Source organism: Mesoplodon bidens (genome assembly GCF_964165515.1).
Source record: "Mesoplodon bidens genome assembly, chromosome: 8".
Lineage (NCBI taxonomy): Eukaryota > Metazoa > Chordata > Mammalia > Artiodactyla > Ziphiidae > Mesoplodon > Mesoplodon bidens.
In genome coordinates, this window is record NC_138165.1 from 103,806,268 (window position 1) to 103,823,467 (window position 17,200).

Genomic DNA, 17,200 nt, shown 5'->3' on the forward strand with positions numbered 1-17,200 from the left:
AGTATTGCTCAAGACATACAGGCTCCATGGCCACCTGCCTTGCTTGATTAATGGGGCTGTTCTGAGAAATCATGGCCTGAAGGAGACATTTTAACCAGTTCTGTCAGAAGGACTCACTCTGTGTTTACCTTCCCCGATTTTAGTGCAGGTTCTCCCAAGAGGCACGTGAGATTTTATAAATAGCCATCATTTGTAAAATATTCCAGAAGACTCACCTCTGAAATAAGCCCATCACACTAAATAACTTTCAGTTATTGACACGTTACCATCTCAATGAAGGGGCAGTCATTTTTACATATAAATAGAGCATTAGAAAATAAAACAAGATTTCTTTTTAACACCGTCAAGGAATGGGTTATTGTTGACCAAGTTTTAACATACTTTTAGAGAGAATTCCCTATTTATTCAATCTGATCTATTTTGTCCTTCAGGTTTTCTTTACTTAAAAAAGGAACGACATATAAAATATGAAACTCCTCAACTTTATTAATGCAAACATATTTTTTATTGAAGAATGAATGCATTTATGCTAAAGAGTAGTTTACATTTGTTGTGAAGCAGCAAGCATATCTCCAAGAGGTGCATTCCCCTCAATATGACTCCATGCTTATTCTACATGCCTTAAGACTGGACCCACACTCGGGGGCACACATACACACACACAAACGCATACATGGACACACAGATACACAGACCAAAACGCCGACACCACTGCTCTCTGGATTCAATAAACTCTCATTTAAGGCTTCTGTAAGGTGTCCTAGTGCCCCTAAAATTATTACCAGGATTCAAAACAGACTTTCAGAAAGGAGCAATACCTGGAAAACTAGTCATCTGCTCTCAGCCTTAAATGCATGGATTTTAGCCAATACTTTGAATGTCATTCAATATTGACTCTTTGCGTTTATGATATTTAAAGATCCATCAAACTGAGAGAACTCAGGCTCTCTTAGTGAGAATTTCTCATTAGAAATACCGAACAAACTGGCAACTCTGACCCTAAGTGATCAATCCAATTGGAAGATAAGAAGGTCAGATTTCCCTTTAGAATAGACAGAGGTTCTCTAGATAAGTCTGGTTTATATCATTTGTTTCCTACTCGAGTGTAGTGTTGAGTGATGGGTCAAAGATTCCTTAGTGATACCAACTCAGATTTGAAGCTTGCCCTGAAAGGTTCATCAGAAAGGACCATCAACTAAATAAGTTACCATAAATCGGGGTTGAAGAAAGGACAGCCCACGAGGAGCTTATTCAGTCGCTGATAACTCATTCCCTTTTTCCAAACTATCTGTGGTGGTGGTGGTAGTTTGAAACTCCCACTTTGTTTGATTGTTTCTTTCATCTGCTTGGTTATTTTCTTCCCTTTTGGTGTCCTGCAGTGTAGGGTGAGGCTGCATCTCTGTAGGGGATGGTGGCGCGGACTGGAAGGGCAGAGAGGGAGGATGGGGCAGGCGGAGGAAAGGGGCTATTAGTAGTTGCAAGTATTCTAAGAAGATAGATGAAGTGAATACAATAAGAGGGTACTACTTGATATACTTATGTAATAAAAGCATTACCTTTAACTGTGAATTAACTGCCAACTATCAGGTTGTTAGTTGTAAAGCTCAATAACGGCTGTGCTGATTTGCTTACTGAGGAGAGAATCTGAAGCCAGCCAGGGGAGAGGAGCTCTCAGGATCAGCCTGAGGTGCTCCTTTAGTCCAGAGGCCTCCTCACCAGCAAGAGCACTCACCACCTCCCCACACAACTAGGGATCCTATAGGGGCATCTAACATTCTTGTTGGGTTTCATAAGGCAAGTTGGGATGGTCCATCAAATAAACAGCCGCAGTGTATTTGCCTGAGCGCGCTGAAAATCGGCATGGAGAGCTCCTACAGGGAGGCATTGGAAAATGAGAAGAAAAAAAAAAAGGAGAAAAAGACCAGAGTCTAGAACTTTCCTCCCCAGCCACACTCCCACCTTCCTCATAGTCACAGCAGCAGCAGATTTCAATGTAATTACTTTAATAATACATTTCTTTAGATTTAGAATTGCTCTTCTGAATTTAAAAAGCTTGATCAGCCAATCATTTGGCAGTCTTTTCATCCCAAATTTGAATCATTGCTTATTCATCACTCGTCGTGAATTCCTTGACCAATGCTGCCTTTGCTGAAGCGTCCTCAGTTCACTCAGCCGTCATCGGATTCCAATTCCTGGGACACCTCTTCCGAGGAGCTGTTCCTGTGGATCCGGCCGTCGCTCTTCATACTGTGGAAAGTCTTCTTGAAGGCCTCCATCATGGCGTGGGCCAGCTTCTTGGCCTCCAGCTTGCTCTCGCACTCGACAGCATGGCAGTCCATCTGGTAGGACAGGTCGTCATTAATCTCCCTGTAAACCCAGGCGAAGATGTCAGGGCTCACGTTGTGGTCGGCGGTGCAGTAGGCAATGCGGGCCACCTGGAAGGTATCCATGTGCACCGTGGCCTCCCCTTTGTGGTCGAGGTGATGGAGCCACACTTGGAACGGTCGGATTTCCAGGAGGGCATTGGCTGGAAAGACATCTTCTCGGGCTAGCGTGTGCTTTTTCCAGAGCTCGATGACCGGCTTTTCTGTGCAGCCTGACAAAAACTGCATGCCTGTGGTGGGGACCTTACCCAGATAGGTCACCTGCAGAAGTAAGAGAGGAAGAAAAAGGAAGAGGTCAGCAGTAGGCTCTTCATTCTAGTTGTTCACTGCTGTTCTCAAATAATCATGGCGTCACCCAGGAAGGATGGAGACACATCTTTCTTGCTCCCTAAAAGAATAACTGTCATCAGAATTTATATTTTTTCTCCCTAACAAGTTGACCCCTTGGCAAAGGTACTGAAATTTAAAAATAGGGCTAAACTTTAAAAATTAGAGTTTTAGAGACCTACTCTCCCTCCCTCAGCCCCCTTTTAAACTCAAATTAGAATGAATGATTATGATCTTTTCCAAATTTGGCATTTCTTTGACACCATAAATCCACTTGAAGTTTATTTTCAACCAAATACACGCAGAATTTAATGATAAGAAGGAGTCAAAAGGATGTTGCATCTGAAAAACAAAACCTTTATTAAACTTATCTCCTACTCTGGTTCTCTTTCCAAATCACTAAATGTCTGATTTCACTTAAGCTACTTGCTTCTTGCAAATGCCAAGGACACAAAAACTGTTCAATTAAATTATGGCCTAAAACATGATTGTTTTCTCACCAAGATAATGTTTAAGCAATTTCTGAACTGATGGACATCTGGTTAGGGTGATAAAAAATGAAAGATCTACAGATAAGTTAAGATTAGAACCCTGGTTTATCAAGCAGCTAGACGGGCAATACTAAAACAAAGAAAAATAATTCCAGGTGGTTCAGATAGTGTCCTTTAAAAAATTGGTTTATGATATACCAAGAAAAGATGTTCATTCTCTCATTTTTGTTTTTTTTTCACTCGTCAACATGGATAGACCCTCTACCACTGGGCACCTGCATTATGGAAACACATAAAACTGAAGAAATCATTTAAGAAGTAACACAAAATAGTATGTAATTTGGCTCAAAATTAGAGGCACGGATGTAAGTGCTATGAATTTTAGGGAAAAAAGACCAGAAAGAGGTCCAGAGAAATAGTGAGAACTGAGCAAGGACATTTAGCCACAATGATTCCAAATCAATGTTTCTGTTTAGTGGGACAATAAAGTCCACAGACAAAAAGTTCAGGACACAGACGTTAAGTCCTGTTGCATCTTTTTGTGTTTTGGTTAGCTCTTATACAAGAGTTCATTGGCTAGTCCCTTTAAAAAGATGACTTCTTAGTAAAGAGGCACAAGTGCTGCCCATTCTAGAAATATTTATTAGGAATCTATTATGTACAATGGCAATGTGCCAGGTGGGCATGGGGGAGAGGGAGGATGGAGAGGTCCAAAATCAGTGGGAAGAAAGTAGCTAAATATGTGTTCAGAGCACCGTCTTTGAGGCAGGTGAAGGTGAGAATAAATCCCAGCTCCTCAGTTCACCGGATGGGTGGTCCTGGACAAACCACCAGCCCTTTGCACATGCACAGATACAACTATGATGCGAGGCAGCCCATGAAAAGGGTAGGCAAAGGGTACCACCAAGTACCCGGAGCATTTAGCAGAGCCAGTGATGGCACCCACAGTGCTCAGGGAACACCTCTGGGAGGGGAGTCATTGGATTTCAAAGCATCAGAGCTTCAAAACCCAGATAGGAGCCCAGCAACTCAGATGGTGAGGGAGAGGAAGGAGCAGGAAGGCAGGGGCTGCAGTGGGGAAAGGCCTCACCTGTTTGGGTACACGGGGCACTTTGGCCTGAGCACACATTTGGCCTAAAACAGCCATGAAGAAGAGACAGATGGTCCATGACCACTGGATAAAAACAGGCTGAACTTTGAAAGCTGGCCTTGCATGCCCTCTGAGGAGTAAGGTCTTCTCTGCTCTTGATGGAATGTCACTGAGGGTCTACAGTCCAAGGGGTACCTGGATTTGATGGAGGTTGTGAACTTGGATGACTTGACAGATGCCAGGAAGAAAGACGGATGGGGAGAGCTGCCTAGCACCAGAATGCTCAGGCAGGAAGTTGTTGCAGCAGCACAGCCAGGAGACAGAGGTGGCCTGACTTAGGAGTGGAGGTCGTGGCAAAGGACAGTGGGGACAGATGGGAACGAGATTCAGAGGTAAAACTGACAATACTTGGCAACACACTGAAGGAGGAAAATGACTCAGACAGACACTGCAAGTGCCTATACTCCCCAAGGAGGCGACTGGTTGAATAGTTCCTTGTCACTCTGGATTGGAGTCACACACTAAAGATGGCTTTGTTAGGAAATGCAAAAGATAAGGCTGTTGACTTATAATACTTACTGAAAATGTGTTTTCTGTATATGGTATTTATGATATCTTTATTAACTTATAACAATTTTAGTTTTTTAATTGAGGTGAAATTCACATCACATAATATTAACCATTTAAAAATGTATGCTTCAGTGGCATTTAGCAGTCAAAATGCTATACAACTATCAGCTCTGTCTAGTTCCAAAGTATTTTCATCACCCCCAAAGGAGACCCAGGCCCCATTAAGCAGTTACTCTCCACCGTCCTCTCGCTCCAGCCCCTGGCAACCACCAATCTGTTGTCGTTATGGAGTTACTATTCTGGATAGTTCATACAATTAGAATCACAAAATATGTGACCTTTTGTGTCTGGCTTCTTTCACTAGCATAATGTTTTCAAGGTTCATCCAAGATGTACCATGTATCAATACCTCATTCCTTTCTATGACATCTTTACTTTTGGAAGTGGAAAAGCAAATGGAGTAAACTAGTTTTAGCGTTTGATGTGAAAAGTATTCGTTCTTACTCTCCCCCCGGAAACTAGAAATAACTATGTTTATATTTGTTATATTTGATAGAAACATTCTTCAGAGGAAGGGAATCTCTTTTGATGTGCTTTAATCTCTCTCTCTTTCTCACACACACACACACACAGAAACACAATTTTTTAAAAAATTATACGGTGGCTTCTATCATGATATAATTAAATGATGAGTTTTAAAAACTTTATTGTAAGTTGTTGATGGTTCCCTCCAATGAAAAGCAACTTAATAATAGAAAAATTTTGACAACTAAGAAAAAAATGTATTCCTCTCATAAATATTTATTACTTAAAAACTAAAGATTTTAAGGGAAACAAAGTTTTATTTTGGAAGTGTGCTTGAGAGAAGAATGGAGCAGGGATTATAACACAAAGAGTTTAATACAACAACAATGAAAGCTCTTTAATAATATGTAGACACTTATATTAAAAAATTTTTTAAACACTGAGATTCAATGCATATGTAGATGTAATCTCTTGGTACTAAACTTACTAGGAAAGTAATATTTATTTAGTGGCCCAGTTTCACTAGTATCACCTAAACAACACACTATGCACCAAGCATAAAGTCCCACATTGCTGTTTATATACATCTGAAGCTAAATCAAGCCACACACTGAATAGTAATAACTAATATTTGTATCACACTTTAGGTAAAAAGCACTTTGTATGCATTAGATCCATTGACAACCCTGTAGGTCAGGATGGAATATTATTATCACTAACCCGATTTTAAAGACAAGAACCTTAGATGGGGTGGTAGCACTGGGGTATTGAATTCCTAGACCACTTTGCTATTAGATGAGAGTCATTTCCTTGTAGTTTCACTTTTCAGCCACTTATTCATTTTTCCCATCTTTGGGCTGTAACAGAAATTTTACCTTTGCATGAACACCCTAGAAGCAGTGGGTCCTCCCAAAGAAAGAATAGCATTCTGTTGTTTCATGCTTTTGTAAATGACACTCCCTTCCATGCCTGGGCATTTCTTTAAAATTTACTCTTGTTTTATAACTGCAGAAAGTAAGATTCAAAAACCTAAACTTGTCAGGTAAAATGGAACACAAAAAAATAAGGTAATATATTATATATTTATATGTTTTATATAAACATATAATATACACTTTTTGCAAATATTTTTTATATATTATATGTTTATAATATGTATATTATCTGTTTTCTAAAACTCAAAAACACATATAATCTATTTACAATGAAATCAAAGAAAAAAAACTTTTAGTCTAAAGAACTGCAGACTTCTGGCATCTTTCCAAAAGTTTTCTGTGGAAAGAGAGACATAAACAAGTTCTACCAGCACTAATCCTGAATATTCCATTAGCTTCATCTTGCAAAGTATTCCTAAACCTGCATATGGAGATGGGCTAAGAGCAGATTATGTGATGACGCCTCTCAACTTTGATATTGACAAGGGCCAACGTTCATACCAACTGTTCGTTGGAGTGCCACAACTTATGTCTGCTCTCAACTGGGATTTGCAGTGGAGGCCACAGAGGCTGTAGTGGACAGACATGCCCTTCCTCCAAGCACAGAATTAGCAAACATGCATCTGAAACGCCAGAGAACCGCTGATTCTCCGGTGATGGCAGCTCCAGTCCTGCTGCTTGAAAATACCAGCCTCTTGGCAAGGCTCTTAGGTGAGTCTTCTCTGATAAGAATGCACTAACCCTGCCCAAACCTTCCTAAACAGTCCCGGTAATGAACTGCTCTCTGGTTACTGTAAGGTGTGGCCAACACAAAACATGAGTCAGAGGGTCTAACTTATACCACTAGGTGAACTTGGGAAGTCAATGAAATTTTGTTCTGTTACCTTTGGGGAGTTGATACCTTTGTCTGAAATCCTATGCGATTACATAAATACAAAAAATAATGTTAACAAGGGTACTTCTTTTTTTTTAACATCTTCATTGGAGTATAATTGCTTTACAAGGATGTGTTTGTTAGTTTCTGCTTTATAACAAAGTGAATCAGTTATACATATACATATGTTCCCATATCTCTTCCCTCTTGCATCTCCCTCCCTCCCACCCTCCCTATCCCACCCCTCTAGGTGGTCACAAAGCACCGAGCTGATCTCCCTGTGCTATGCGGCTGCTTCCCACTAGCTATCTATTTTACGTTTGGTAGTGTATATATGTCCATGCCACTCTCTCACTTTGTCACAGCTTACCCTTCCCCCTCCCCATATCCTCAAGTCCATTCTCTAGTAGGTCTGTGTCTTTATTCCCGTCTTACTCCTAGGTTCTTCATGACATTTTTTTTTCTTAGATTCCATATATATGTTTTAGCATACGGTATTTGTCTTTCTCTTTCTGACTTACTTCACTCTGTATGACAGACTCTAGGTCCATCTACCTCACTACAAATAACTCAATTTCGTTTCTTTTTATGGCTGAGTAACATTCCATTGTATATATGTGCCACATCTTCTTTATCTATTCATCTGTTGATGGACACTTAGGTTGCTTCCATGTCCTGGCTATTGTAAATAGAGCTGCATTGAACATTTTGGTACATGACTCTTTTTGAATTATGGTTTTCTCAGGGTATGTGCCCAGTAGTGGGATTGCTGGGTCATATGGTAGTTCTAGTTGTAGTTTTTTTAAGGAAACTCCATACCGTTCTCCATAGTGGCTGTATCAATTTACATTCCCACCAGCAGTGCAAGAGTGTTCCCTTTTCTCCACACCCTCTCCAGCATTGTTTCTAGATTTTTTGATGATGGCCATTCTGACTGGTGTGAGATGATATCTCATTGTGGTTTTGATTTGCATTTCTCTAATGATTAATGATGTACAGGGAAAGAATTATCTGAATAGAGTTTCCCTAGAAATGGAATAAAAAAGAAATCTCTAAGTAGAGTTTCCTTGAAAATGGAATACAAAATGATAAAATGATGTACCAAGACACTCTCCCCTCAGAATGACCCCTGTAAATCAGCCCTGCTATCATCCTTACTGGCCTGAGTTCCAGAATCCTGACTCTGTGCACTTTCCCCTAATAAGTCAATTATTTACTACCTGCCTGCAGATATCTAATGATCCCATTAAGTTCTCCAGAGTCTGGCATTCACCCATATTGTTGACTATAAGTCACTGAAAAAAAAATATTCAGGCTTTAAAAATGTGATTTCTCTTTAATTTTTAATATATAATTTAATAGAAATGTGCCTTTTGACTCTGCTTTTCAAGGGAGATAGAGTAAAACCTTTTTTAAAAAAATTAATTATCTCAAAATACGAAAGATTCAGTTATGCTGTGCATGCAGCCATGCCCTCTGTGGTTATGGGACCACAGAATACATGTGTCTCAATAAATAGAAACCCTTGAAATACAGGGCTTTATCCATGTATCCTTTTATGTCAACACTCTTGCAGGGATTTATTCTAACTGTATATAGAGATCCCTTCTTGCCAGTCTTCCTCATGTGGGAGACTTGCTTTCACACCCTCTGTAGGCACATCTTCCTTATGAGTGAAAACACAGGACTCAGTGTGCAAGGCTGCCTCGGGGCTTCCACCACTGATATAGCTGTGCAGCAACGTAGGGTCTGTGAATGAGAACCCTGTGATCCTGCCCGTCTATGAAAATATGAAAGAAGTGAATGTTTTCTACATGAATAAGTCCCTTCTGAGCCTCATCCTTAGGGGTTGCAATTTTCCAGAGCCACAAAGCAGACGAGGAACACAGAGTCATGAAATTGTTCCCTGCGTGTCCAAAATGGTAGACAGATTTTTTTCAAGATGACACCTCCCCAGGTGGTGGGAGAAAGGGACTTGGAAGACAGCAAGAAGATTCTTCAGGAGGAGTAACAACCCGTTGGAAATAAATACTGGCATCTCTTCCATGGTTGCAGAAACAGGCTTTGGGCAAGAAGCTTATGAATCATTCAGAGAGAAATAAACAAACAGAGCAAAGAAAAATGAAAAGTTTTTTCCCTCTGTGTCATTCAATGGCATAAACTGATGCCCAGACACAGACGTTTGTAATGCGTGTGAATCGGCTTTGCCTAATCCCAGCTGAAGAAAGTATTCGAGGATATTCATGGCGTGTAAAAATACAGAGAGGCCACGGAGCCAAGGGGCCCGCCAGAGTGTCTGCAGCATTTACAGTGTCAGATCAGGTGAGACCAGCGTCCTCATAATTTCTCCTTCCCACGCATGAGTTTTCCAACACCCCAGCCAGCTCTCCATTCATGAATCACCATTCCCTTCTCATCTGAGGTAAAACAAACCCTGGTTGCCTGTCATGCATCCTTCTGGCCGAGCCAGCACCGTTCCATTCCTTCCTCTTGGTGGCCAGTGCATATTTCATTCTGGCCTGAAAAACCCTTGTTTAGGACCCTGATTCATCTTACCTTACACTGGACAGCCAGATGGAAAGGGTAAAACCGGGGTCCCTAAATGAAGATGTGAGATGGAGTGGATTGGATGATCACGTAAGAACCCAGGCACCTGGTCTCCTGGGGTCTTCCACCTTCCAGGCTGGATAAGCCCAGCTTCCTAACTTTGGAAGCCCGACTTTGGTTCAGTTTACTATGGGGTTTCTCGGGGACGACACGTCAAGAACAAAGATTCTCCAGAGGCCTTTCTTGGGATATAAAAGATCTTGTTGCTCTTTCATTGTCTGTAGGAGACTTCCTTTCCCCAGCGGACATAAAATAAGATGATATAAACACAGGATGGAGAAAACATAACTGGGAATCCCAATAGCTTTTGGGTTACAAGGCAAAAGATGAGAAAAAGAAAAGCCACTCCTACTCCTAGGCCAAATATCAGAATCAAGCTCTTCTGCTCTCACATTAATTCCCATTTGCACATTTCAGAGAAAAGGGAAAGGACAAAATCCTGAGATTTATGATGTAGGCTTGAACCTACTCCTTCCTGGCTGGTCACAGAGGAGCAAGAATTCACTAAGCACTTTGAAGAGTGGGGATGGATCCAACAGGCCAATGACCTAACAATCCACAATGCAAAGACAGAAGTAATGCTAACCATGACCTCGAACTTGTATAATCTGCTTTAAGCCATGAAGACAATATTAAAGGATAAATACTGTGCACAATGAAATCTATGAAGTTATTGTGAGAAAAATGAAATTGATTAGCCTTGGGCTTGAAAATTAAATTTATTTACCTGTAATTTTATTTGATAAACATTCACTAAGCACCTACTGGGAACCAGGTATATCAGTGAATAAAACTGATAAAACTCTCTGCCCTCTTGGGGCTGACATTCCAACTACATAGAAGATTCTTACGACTGAGTTTACAGAACTCAGCATTATGTAGGCAAGTCTGGCATCAGGGAGGAGAACATGCATGGGCCTCTGGGAATGTTTTTGATGAACTGGAAAATTTCTCTTGGGTTCAGAAAGGTCTTTCCTCTCATATGGCATAACTGGGATGAAAAAAGTCCCCATTTAGAGTCTATTGCTTGGGTCAAGCTGTATCTCATGAAGGCTTATTAGTCTTTACATTCACTGTAGTTTGGCTTCCTGAGATGCTACCATGGTAGAGGACCAGGCAGGTCAATGTCTTTGGAAGAATGCCAAGGGAAAGGGAAAGTGAGTGAGGGCTAGGAAGTGAAGGAGGTAGGAGATACAAGGCTGACTCTGCCTCCCAAACAAGATGCCACTGGTAGCCTACATTTGCCCTGGCGACTAGACAGGTGGGGTGCCTGGCCTCACTTGACACCTGTATTTTCACTCCCAGGATGTCCCAGGCACATCTGACTAATCTGCCTTCATTGAAATCTCATAGTAAAATTATAAGTTGTTTTAGGCTGCCCAGCATCTATTCTAGTCTTCTCTGGTCTCTTCCTTTATTTTGGTGGATCCAAAGAGCATGTTTTCCTGGTGTTCAAACTCAAGGTACTGATAATTATATTGCAATAAATTCCTAATGATTCAAAGGTATATCATCAGCATTATGGGCTTTTAGAGGTAAATGGGGCCATTCAGACCAACCTAACACCACCCCTTTGTTGCAGAGATGATGATTCTGATACTTGCCCTGAATCACACAGCTGGTCCCTGAAAGAGCAAGGTGTGGAATGAAGGTCTCCACCACAAGGCCAAGGTTCTTTTCACTACTCCAATCTCTTCTCCAGAAGAGGATCTGGACACTTTTTTTCATTCTTATATCACCTACTTCTCTCTGGCCATTTCTTCAAGTTTCCACACTGAGACCAAGGTCTGGTCAGGGACATGGAAAGGTGACACGCACTCTACCAGGACTTGTTAAACATTCTAAAAGGAGGTTGGAAGGAGTCAAGCTTCCCTTAACCTGAGATGTGTTTGCATAGCTCAGGGATTTAAATTATGATGTTAGCATCAATAATTGAAAGAAGGTGACAGGAGTGCATACCTAATATTCAGATATCATATTCCTAAAGGACTCTGAAATGGTTCTTTACAAAGCAAACAATCCCTATTTCAAAGAATAATTCCAAAGAGTAAATAGTCAACATGTGCTAAGTGTGCCCCTACCCTGCTCTTTGTGGGTCAAAGAGCACGCCAGATGACAAGAGATGTGGAATAGCTCTAGGCACCAGGCACCATGGTGAACAGGCTTTGGCACAGCCCTTAACCAGGACAGTCAGCCTGAGAGGCCTGGGCTCAGTTCACAGCAGATCTGGGCATCCTTTCTCATTGTAATAGCTTGAAGGTCCTACTCCTCAGCCCTTTGGGCTCTTTTAAGTCATTCCTAAGAAGCCCAGATGATTCTGGATCAAAACTACAGTTTTCTTCTCCAGAGTGAGTCTTGGGTATCATTCTAGGGCCTATTTTTTGGCAGATCTACCTCATCCTCATCAGGATAAGAGGAGACCCAGCTGTCCTATGGCTAGACAAGGATGAGGACCAATTGTGGCCATTCCCCATAAGGCCATCCTTCAAAGTCTTTTGCCTTATACCTCTTTGGCCAGGCTTGGATGGCTGACCAAGAGGCAGGGGGTGAGCCTGGCTGCCTAGGGTAAGCCTACCTCTGACTTTAACAGCACATTTCGGTTATCCCTAAAGGGGATGGTGATGACCCAGAAAGGCTTACAGACTTACTCATTTTTTTCCCAGTAGTAGCAACAATGCTGGCCATAGAATGTAGATTTTCTAATATGCATATCCTCTGGAGCACATTTATGCTGATATAATCTATAAAAATATTAATACAAATTGTACTGGAAGATATATTTTCTTTTTTATTATGTAAATGTATATCATGGGGGGGAAAAGCAAATTTACTAAGACCCAATATCAAGAAATAATTATGTGCTATTTTTGCATTCTAACAAAGAGATGAACATTGCTTCTGCTGTTAAATACAGCATGTGTCTCACAATTAGGAATTTAAGTGACAGATTTATTTCTATTATTCATATTACAGCTTAGTTCCACTGATGCAGAGTGACTTGAGACGCTGTGTCCCATCTTGCATTTATCAAGCAGTCCCAATGTGCAATTTGTCCTGTCAGTTGGCTCTTGGATGTGTGAAGCTTGGAAATATTGTCATTGTCACTGTCAAAGACAGAAGCAATTTATCTAGAAGGCACTGAAGTGTGCTTCGGAAGACAGTCACTTAATAAAAATGACATCACATTAAAACATACATTTCCTCATCTGGCCCCTTCTGGTGAGCTGGCCCAAGGATGGTAAAACCATTGTTCTACTCAGTGGCACAAGAACAGTTTATTTCAAGACAAGTCTGATATCTCCCCTTCTGCTTTCTAATCTGTGGAATATACCACAAAGGGAGAAATTCAGTAGAGCTCTCTAGGCCCTTAAATGTTCACAATGAGAAAATTTTCTAAATGATAAATCAGTATGAAGCACACTGACTGTGTGCTATCTTGACAAATGGATTCAAGGGACAAGCACTGGTGGCAGGTAAAAAAATGTCACCAATTTTTGTCCTTATAGCACTTTATCAATTCATTTTCCTTAGCACACAACTTGTTAGGAATGGTCAAGGAAAGGCACTAAACATTTAGAAAGAATAACATAGAGACAACATTTGGTTGAAGGTAATAAAATAAACACACCAATCTACTGGCTACAAGTCTAGAGCTCTTATAGAAGGCCAGTGGAGGTTTGAAACAAGATAGGTACTGTGAGGCTAACTAAACATGGAATTACCGAGTAGTCCAGAAAAATGAAGACTTATGTTCAAACAAAACCTTTACGTGAACTTTCAAGGTGGCTTTATTTGTAATAGCTCAAAACTAGAATCAGTCCAGAGGCCTTTCAACAGGTGAACAGTTAATTGTGACACATCCATTCCATGGAGTACTATTCAGCTAGAAAAATGAACTATTGATACATGGAACAACTTGGATGAATAGCCAGGGAATTCTGCTGAGTGGAAAAAAAAATTCCAAAAGATTACATACTGTATGATTCCATTTATATATCATTTCTGAAATGAAAACATTTTAGAAATAGAGAACAGATTTAGTGGTCGCCGGGGGTTAGTGATGGAGGTGAATGGTGGTGGTGGGGGGGGATGGTTATAAAAGAGAAACACGAGTCATTATTGTGAGGGCCTTGTTCAGTGTCTTGACTGTGGGGATAGATACATGAATCTACACATGTAGGAAAATTGTATAGGGCTAAATACACATACACACATAAATGAGTACAAGTAAAACTGGGCAAATCTGAATAAAATTGGTGGATTGTATGAATGTGATATTAAATTATAGTTTTGCAAAGTGTGATCATTGGAGAATACTGGGTGAAATGTATATGGGGTCTCTCTGGATTATTTCTTACAACTGCATGTGAATCGATTCTCTCAATAAAAATTTCAATTAAAAAATCATCTCATCCATTTCATTGAGTTAGTTTTTAAATAAAACTACCTTTTACTTATAATTGTTTATCAAAATTTGCAATATATTCATGTTGTTCTGACCAATGGATATACATACTAATTGTAAAGCTAACTCAAACCAGAGAAATATTTTAACTTACACATGTATTATATTTTAGAAAACAATTTTGAAAATGTCAATTATTTATATATATATATATATATATATATTGTGTTGGCCAAAAAGTTCCTTCAGTTTTTAAGTAAAAATAAAAGACATTTTTCATTTTCACCAAGAACTTTATTGAACAACGTATTCACCATTTTGTTCCACTACCTTCTGCCACTTTTCAGGCAACTTCGTAATTTCATCTTAGCAAAATTTTTTATCTTTTTGAGCAAAGAACTGTTCAGGTGCCTTTTACAGTCTTCCAGGAAATTGAAAATTTTTCCATTAAGAGAATTTTGTAAAGACCAAAATAAATGGAAATCTGAAGGTGCAATGTCTGGTGAATATGGCAGATGAATCAGAACTTCCCAGCCAAGCTGTACCAGTTTTTGCCTGGTCAGCAAAGAAACACGCGGTCTTGAGTTATCCTGAGAGAACATTATGCGTTTTCTGTTAACTAATTCTGGATGGTTTTGGTCGAGTGCTGCTTTCAGTTGGTCTAACTGGGAGCAGTACTTGTTGGAATTAATCGTTTGGTTTTCCGGAAGGAGCTCATAATAGAGGACTCCCTTCCAATCCCACCATATACACATCACCTTCTTTGGATGAAGACCGGCCTTTGGTGTGGTTGGTGGTGGTTCATTTCACCTGCCCCATGATCTCTTCCATTCCACATTGTTGTACGGTATCTACTTTTCATTGCCCATCACAATTTGTCTTCAAAATGGAACGTTTTCATTATGTTTCAGTAGAGAATCTCATGCGGAAAAACAGTCAAGAAGGTTGTTTTTGCTTAACTTATGTGGAACCCAAATATCAAAGCGATTAACATAACCAAGCTTGTGCAAATGATTTTCAATGCTTGATTTGGATATTTTGAGTATGTCAGCCATCTCCTGTGTGGTATAATGTTGATTGGTCTCAATTAATGTCTAGATTTGATCGCTATCAACTTCAACTGGTCTACCCAACCGTGGAGCATCGTCCAGCGAGAAATCTCCAGCACAAAAATTCACAAACCAATTTTGACACTTTTGATCTGCCACAGCACCTTCTCCATATACTGCACAAATCTTTTTTTTTTTTTGCATTTCAGTTGTGTTTTTACCTTTCTTGAAATAATAAAGCATAATATGACAAAAATGTTGCTTTTTTTCTTCCATCTTCAATATTAAAATGGCTGCACAAAAATTCACCAATCTTGGTAAGTTTTTTTCAATGTACCCTGATATGACAGCTGCCACAATACAATCTAAAAAAATTATTTCGAATGAAGTTAAAGACAAGTAAGTGCTACTAGAGCCAGCATACAGAAAAAAAACCGAACAAACTTTTTGGCCAACCCTATATATATATGTGTGTGTGTGAGATATATCAGAGGACATGTGACAGAGTGGGAAATAGATGATTAAACAACAGCTCTGAAATCCATTCTCTCCCTTTCTTCAGGGAGAGGGGAGATGACCCTAGAAAAGAGAGAAATAATCTCCTTGTCAACTTGTTAACAGCAGACCTGCTATTTGCTAGCAGGCAAGTCCTTATCTATGGAATACTTTATGTAAGATGTACTTGTTTGCCTAGAGTTGCTTGTGCTGGAGTTATGGCACATGGCTTACAGGAAAATGTCTCATAGGCTATGTAACGAAGTATAAAATGGAGATGTTTCATAATTCTGTGTAAGTAGTATAACTGCATATAGAATAAGGTATCTTCTATGTTAATTTGGGCTAGACTGTCTGTGATGCAGCAAGAAAGGACTGAAAGACACGCACTGACAGTCCCAGATGTCAGCTTATTTTGCCTGTGCCTTCTGATTATTTGTTTCCCTGAAATTATTAGCAAAGTTTGGTATGGGATGAGATTTCTGATTTGAATATCCAACACTGTATGTAATCTCACAGGGTAATAAATAGAAGACTTTCAAGTATACACTTATGTATATTAGGATGACATTCTGTGGAAAATAGAAGGGTTATTAGAGACCACAAATGAAATATGATAAAGTTTATGATTGTTAAAGAAGAGCTTGTTCATGATATGTTTTAAACTACCAAAAATAAAATAGCTAGCTAGTGGGAAGCAGCCGCATAGCACAGGGAGATCAGCTCGGTGCTGTGTGACCACCTAGAGGGGTAAGATAGGGAGGGTGGGAGGGAGACACAAGAGGGAGGGGATATGGGGGTATATGTATATGTATAGCTGATTCACTTTGGTATAAAGCAGAAACTAACACACCATTGTAAAGCAATTATACTCCAATAAAGATGTTAAAAATAAATAAATAAATAAAGATTAAAAAATAAACAGATGCTGGTTTGGTATTTAGGTTATATTGACTACATTTTAAAAAGCCATGTAGCAATTGTATTTAAAATTACAGTATTTAAAATATGATCAAATTAAATCCTTTGCAACTATTTAAGTGTATGATGGAAATATTTGCCATATACTTAAAAATGTGTGGTCAGCTACAACACTTACACATTTTGTAAAAAACTAAACGTAACCCCTAGAATGTGTCTTACCTGATTGTTATGTAAAAGGTCTACTCAGAACTAGAGAAATGCAAACTAAAACTACATGGAGATGCCTTTCTCACCTATTAGGTTGGTGAAAATTAAAACGTATGGCTCACATTGTGCTGGCAAGGCTCTGAAGAAACAGACACTCTCATATATTGCTGTATATGCAGTAAACATTGACACCAATACAGAGGTGTACTTGTGTGTAAATGCATACATTCACACACACATTCCTATTTCTCTCAGCAGTGACCACTGAGAGACTCTGCAGCAATGACATTCCAGTAACAAGGCACACACCTGAAACC

General features: G+C 39.8%; 1 protein-coding gene across 2 annotated transcripts in view; it reads right to left on the bottom strand.

Annotated features, from left to right (window-relative positions):
* Positions 1-461: 461 nt before the first annotated feature.
* PID1 (phosphotyrosine interaction domain containing 1) overlaps positions 462-17,200 on the bottom strand; it is a 247,709-nt gene continuing 230,970 nt past the window's right edge. For both annotated transcript variants that reach the window (XM_081243174.1, XM_081243175.1), the window contains exon 3: positions 462-2,645. In XM_081243174.1, coding sequence (XP_081099300.1) covers positions 2,169-2,645 — 477 coding nt within the window. In that variant the 3' untranslated portion in view covers positions 462-2,168. The remainder of the gene's footprint in view (positions 2,646-17,200) is intronic.